Source organism: Ranitomeya variabilis, chromosome 5, assembly GCF_051348905.1.
Source record: "Ranitomeya variabilis isolate aRanVar5 chromosome 5, aRanVar5.hap1, whole genome shotgun sequence".
Lineage (NCBI taxonomy): Eukaryota > Metazoa > Chordata > Amphibia > Anura > Dendrobatidae > Ranitomeya > Ranitomeya variabilis.
The window spans coordinates 649,515,938-649,521,937 of NC_135236.1; the positions used below are offsets into that span (position 1 = coordinate 649,515,938).

Sequence of the window (6,000 nt, forward strand, 5' to 3'; positions counted from 1 at the left end):
GGCATCAAAACAAGAGGGAGAATGGTGTGTGTTGTTTTTTGGTTTTTTGTTTTTTTCCATCTGTCAAAAAGTCTTTCTTTTTTTTAAGAATCCGATGAGGACGTAGATGAGCCTGAGGAAAGGCAGCAAACTCCAGAAGTAGTTGCCACAGATGACAGCGCATACTACGATCAGACCGGGAAGTAAGTAACATGCCTCTGCTTCTGTCGGCCAGCAGGACTGGAAATCTTGTCCTAAACGACTATTAGTTCCTGTAATTTTAGTAGCAATGACTTGGATGAACCACTGGAAGAGCAGATCGTAGAGGCGGAACCCGAGCCCGAGCCTGAACTGGAGCAGGATCCCGAGCCAGAGCTGACGGAAGAAAAATGTGAACAAGCCGTGTCTGAGGATCCTGCTCCAGAAGAGGAAGAGGTGGTGGAGAAGAGCCTGTCTCCTCTTCCTGCAGATCCCACACCGGCCGTACAAGAAGACTCCAAGGTAAGTGGCCTGCGAAGGAGTCGGATCACCAACATGGTGAAGTCTTGTGGTTTTCCATTAATCCTACTTAAAAAAAAAAATTTCTGTGTTTCTTAGGCTTTCTCATGGGCATCTGTAACGAGCAAAAATCTCCCACCCAGTGGGGCTGTCCCAGTGTCAGGAATACCCCCACATGTTGTCAAAGTACAGCCGTCACAGGTAGGCCGTGTGTCCATAACTCTTCTCCCACCCCACATTTCTCTTATATCGAAGGGCCTAGTCACCTGGTAGTGACCACAGTGGTGGTATAAGTTTTCCTTCATGTAGGACTTTATCTTTCAGCCCCGGCCTGAAGTTAAGTCTGAAAACCAGACGTCACAGAGACCTCCACAGAGAGATCAAAGAGTCAGAGAACAGAGGACAACAACGGCTCCTCCACGGGGAGGACCGAGGCCTGGTGAGTATACAGATTAGTGACAATGGGGGTTGTAAGAACAACATAAAAGCGGCAGGTACTGTGATGTGTGTATGTTGTCAGTCAGCGCCAGTGCGCCCTCACTGCTTAGTAATTCCTCCGGGCAGCCCCGCATGACTGGGAGCTGGTGGCTATCGCTAGAAATACAGTTTATTTTCTCCCAGGTCACGTACTGCGGCATGACGCTATTATCCTGAAAATTAACTCTAGATGTGCAGGATAATGGCATTATCGGGCATGGTGAATTCCCTTTAAATTGGTGGCGCATGCCCGTATTGTCAGATTATGGTGAGAAGAAGCAACACAAGTGCTACTCTGCCAAAAAGGGAATAAAAAAAGTTGCATAATTCATTGAAAATCTACACAACAAAATACCAGGGTCCATAGTATGTAGGAAATTGCAAAACTTGATTCATTAAAATAGCCAATAGCTTAAGTGCAAGGGAGAGATGTGTAATAGATTTAACATGCAAAGAAACATTGCAAAAGTATGGGCTTAATAGGGATTAATTGTTGTTTTACCCCTATTGTGCCCTATATGAGTGCCATAGTAAGTATATGGAACAACATGTTATGCTCAAAATGACCGCCTTGTAATCAATACGAATCCATAATTGTCCTTGTCTACGGGTAATCGGGCACAATCCACACTACTGTCCCAGAGCATCCGCCCTGACGCGCGTTTCGGACCTTCCTTCTTCTAAGGGGCCTTATTCATGGAGTAGCACGGGTGTACGTACACAGCTGTAATCTGTTGATGGCGTAATCCCGTTTATTTGACCTGTCGCTAACTTTGTGTCAGGGTTCACTATCGAGGCTATAGCTTCCCTGTACACCATGAACCCCTAATTCGTAATATGGACTTATTTTTTTTTTATTTCCATTCAGTGCGAGAAGGCGAGCAGGGAGAATTGGAAACCCGACGCATGAACAGGTATCCGGACAGCCATCAGTTGTTCGTGGGCAATCTGCCGCATGACGTAGACAGAAACGAGCTCAGGGAGTTCTTCCAGAGTAAGTTTGTGCAGACGCCTCCTGTATTCTCTCTGGGATGTATTTTATTAGCGATGATATCACCATTTTGCCTCCTTTTTTCTTTTCAGCTTACGGCACTGTTGTTGAGCTACGTATTAACAGCGGCGGAAAGCTTCCCAACTTTGGCTTTGTGGTATTTGATGATGCAGAACCAGTGCAGAAGATCCTTGGCAGCAGAGTAAGTGTCATTATATGGTTTAACTCCTTCAAGCTCCATCATGGAGCAGGCTCAGGAGCTGAGCTTGCACCACACAGGACAGGTTCTGGCTGTGGTTTACAGTCGGCACCTGCCTCTTACAACAGTGCTGGATGTCAGTTTTTTTTTTTTTGTTTTTTTTAAAGGGAACCTGTTACCTCCAGAAATATTATAGTCGTAATCTGTGGATAAATGGAGCTTCAATTACACACGTGGCTGGCTTTAGGGAGAAAACTAATTTAGATTTCTCTCTGCAGCCGCTTGCTTCCAGTCATCAGGGTGGTGCAGGGGGCTGTTAGTCACTGCTCGCTATACAGTGAGTGTGCTGTACTCTCTCCCTGGCACATTTACAGTCCTTGTCGGCAGGGAGTATGTGTGGCTGCAGGGAGAATATAACTTTTTTTTTTTTTTTCTCCTTGTAACCTGAAGTTAAATTATATGTTTTTGGTGACCGGTTTCCCTTAAAGGGAACCTGTCGCCCCAAAATCGAAGGTGAGCTAAGCCCACCAGCATCGGGGGCTTATCTACAGCCTTCTGTAATGCTGTAGATAAGCCCCCGATGTATACTGAAAAAGAGGTTAGATTATACTCACCCAGGGGTGATCCCGGTCCGATGGGCGTCGCGGTCCAGTCCGGTGCCTCCTATCTTTATCGGATGACGTCCTCTTGTCTTCACGCTCCGTCGCAGGTGTACTTTGTCTGCCCTGTTGAGGTCAGAGCAAAGTACTGCAGTGCGCAGGCGCCGGGAAAGGTCCGAGAGGCCCGGCATGAATACAGGAAGAGGACGTCATGGTAAGAAGATGGGAGGGACCGGACCGCGACGCCTACTGGACCGCAGCGGGACCTAACCTTTTTCTCATCTTTCAGGATACATCAGGGGCTTATCTACAGCATTACAGAATGCTGTAGATAAGCCCCTGATGCTGGTGGGCTTAGCTCACCTTTTGATTTTGGGGGTGACAGGTTCCCTTTAACAGGTCAAAAATTACCTGCAGCACGTAAGTGACGCCATTGCAGTGCTGTCTGTTCACTCGCCAACATCTGCTAGCTCCTGGGCTTCAAAGAAGGTTTTCATCAAAAACTGCGATTTGCTGCAGAGACGATCGCAGTCACCGCTGCCGCCAATGCGCAGAGACTGGAACAGAGGTGGCGAATGGCCGCTGGACCAGGAGAGCGGACGGAGTTCTATTTATTTTAAGAACCACATTTCTTAACGTGGAAAACCGCTATGTCGAATTGTTTGGGTGAAATTGAAGCAATGGTCTGAATTGTTCTGTTTAATTTATCCACACAGCCCATCATGTTCCGTGGAGATGTCCGCCTAAACGTGGAAGAGAAGAAGACCCGGGCGGCCAGAGAGGGTGACCGTCGCGGAGAAAGGACCCGTGGCCCTGGAGGACCACGTGGAGGTCTTGGAGGCGGTCTGAGGGGACCACCACGCGGTGCAATGTCACAGAAGCCTGGTTTTGGGGCTGGAAGGGGTATTCAAGGTCCACGCCAGTGATTTTGTTTGGTTTTTTTTCTTTGTTTTTTCTTTTGAGTGGCTTCTAAACATCAAATTTGGGTACAGCCCTCTTCTGTCCTGCAGCCTTCTGAAACTTGGGTCTTGGATGTCCTGGCAACGTGTCCCAATGTGACGGACTGCTACACTTCACATCTCCCATCCCAATTGTGTTGCAATTTTACAGATTTTTTTTTTTCCCCCCTTTCCCTTCTTGGTCCTCTTCCAGAATTTGTTGGACAATTTCTTTTTTAGGGGATTAAAGGAAAATCAAGTATAATCCTGTTTTTCAGGAATCAAATTTAACGGAACATTTCCCTGATTTTAGGCAAATCCACAGTGTGATTTTTGAACACTGGTCTAGCATCTGGGGTTTTCTGACTGATGGCAGATTTGACACTTTACTCAATGCCCTTTCTAGAAAAGGCTTAGCCCTTGACACAGTATTCTGGTGTTGAGAGTAGTATATATCCTTTTGAAGCTGAGTAGTGATGAAGACGCGGGCGGCCGCTTCCAATCTCCATCCGTGCTGTTTTACTTCAGAATAAAGGGTGATCATTGGAATTTCTGTACTAACATTTATTATTATTTTTTATATCTACGTCGTCATCCTGGAAAATAAAACAAAAATTTACAGAAACTGCTGGTTTATACCACTCAAATTTTGGATCATGGGATGGGTTTTAAATGTCTAGCTACTTGACTTTTAAAACACATTTGGATTTGTGAATATTTTTTTTTTTTTTTTTTTGATAGGGAATTTTTTTTTTTTCTTCCATGGTTTTTAGTTTGTATTTGTAAAAAAAAACAAAAATTTCAAAAGAGCAAAATTGTTGTGCCTTCTATTTATCTCTCATTCCAGTCTCGGCAAGTTATTAAAAAGAAATGCATAAAAAGAAACAAACCTGACGTCTGTATTCACAATCCCAACACTCCGACTCTGTGGCTTTCTGTGGACTTTATTTCAATGGGTTAAAAACCAAACGTGATTTTTTTTTTATTATTTATTTATTTTTTTTACTCCTTTTAAGGTGGTCATACATATAAATGTAATATTTTCTGAACCAGCTGACCTCCTTAATGTGTTTGGGGCCCGTCCGACTATGTCAGAGATGAGAATTGGGCTCTTTTCAGACGACACATTTTCCCTTCCCGTATATTGAACAGTGTCCGGACTGACAGCTAGCTGTGTCTGAGGCCGTAAGTTTGGTTCAGACCTGTGATCAAACCAGGCCTATCGGAGTGTAATTACTAGATCATCTGCGGTCGATGAATTGGGTGCTGTGTGATCGTTGTATTGGGCCCCCAGCATGATGTAGAGGCGGAGACCCAGATTCTAAGAATATCACTTACTGGGCTGCCTGCCTTCATTTTGATAAAATCACAGCTTTCTCTGCTGTAGATCTAGCGGTTCTCAGAATGTTGAGCTCTGTATAACCCCGCCCACACCACCGATTGGCAGCTGTTCTCAAATGTTGAGCTCTGCAAAACTCCGCCCACACCACTGATTGGCTGCTTTCTGTGTACACTCTGCAAGGGCAGCGGAGAAGGGAGGGTTATACAGAGCTCATGAATGTGCTTGACACCTTGGCAGCAGGATTACTAGTCCTCTAGTGATAAAACTCGTTTTATCCACGACGCTAGGCAGCTCCGTGACACTGCTGGAATCAAGATTTCATTCTAAAGGGAATCTGATTCCAATGATGTATCACTTGGTTTACTGGGTGCAGCAGGTATGATAGAATGACCGTTTTCTCTCCTGCAGAGCTCGGGTGTTGGCTTTGTATACCCCATCCACACCTCCAGCTTTGTGTACATATTATAGTGACAGAAAGCTGCTTACAGTGCTGAAGGCGGAGTTGGGACTAGGAGGCACGAGGTGGCTTGTCCTGTAATGGATAATCTCTCGCTGATAAAACACTGATTGTATTGAAACAGCAATACACAACGTAATAAGTGCCACATTGATGGAATCTGAATCTCTGCTACTACATTATGGTGCCCTTAGGTTACGTAGCACAAATCTGACTTGTTTCCTTGAAGCTTCCATGTAGAGGATTTTTTTAAAGATTTTACCAAGAAGGTTATCTATTGAAAAATCTGCAGTTTTGTGCCAGTCTGGGGGAGGGGGGATAAAATTGGTAAAGGTGTACTTATAACCTGCATTATCTTGAGGTGCAACATGTTCCTCGGTCTACGACCCGGCTTGATTAACTCTATCAAACTTGATAAGGCCGTTTTCATGTCTCGGTGTTACCGTGATGTGCTTATGTTTTGGCGCTATGACTGCCTAAGGTTTTTCAAGTTGGTTCTGCATTTTCCCTCTATTCTCCT

The 6,000-nt window shown here is 45.1% G+C and overlaps 1 protein-coding gene across 4 annotated transcripts in view; it reads left to right on the forward strand.

The window, feature by feature from the left end:
• G3BP1 (G3BP stress granule assembly factor 1) overlaps positions 1 to 4,296 on the forward strand; it is a 23,679-nt gene extending 19,383 nt beyond the window's left edge. For 2 of the 4 annotated variants that reach the window (XM_077266373.1, XM_077266375.1), the window contains exons 6-12: positions 89 to 182; positions 249 to 480; positions 577 to 678; positions 802 to 916; positions 1,823 to 1,948; positions 2,038 to 2,147; positions 3,460 to 4,296. In XM_077266373.1, the coding sequence (XP_077122488.1) occupies positions 89 to 182; positions 249 to 480; positions 577 to 678; positions 802 to 916; positions 1,823 to 1,948; positions 2,038 to 2,147; positions 3,460 to 3,669 (989 nt within the window). In that variant the 3' untranslated portion in view covers positions 3,670 to 4,296. The remainder of the gene's footprint in view (positions 1 to 88; positions 183 to 248; positions 481 to 576; positions 679 to 801; positions 917 to 1,822; positions 1,949 to 2,037; positions 2,148 to 3,459) is intronic. The other 2 variants (XM_077266374.1, XM_077266376.1) reach the window with 1 other exon arrangement.
• The last annotated feature ends 1,704 nt before the right edge of the window (positions 4,297 to 6,000 follow it).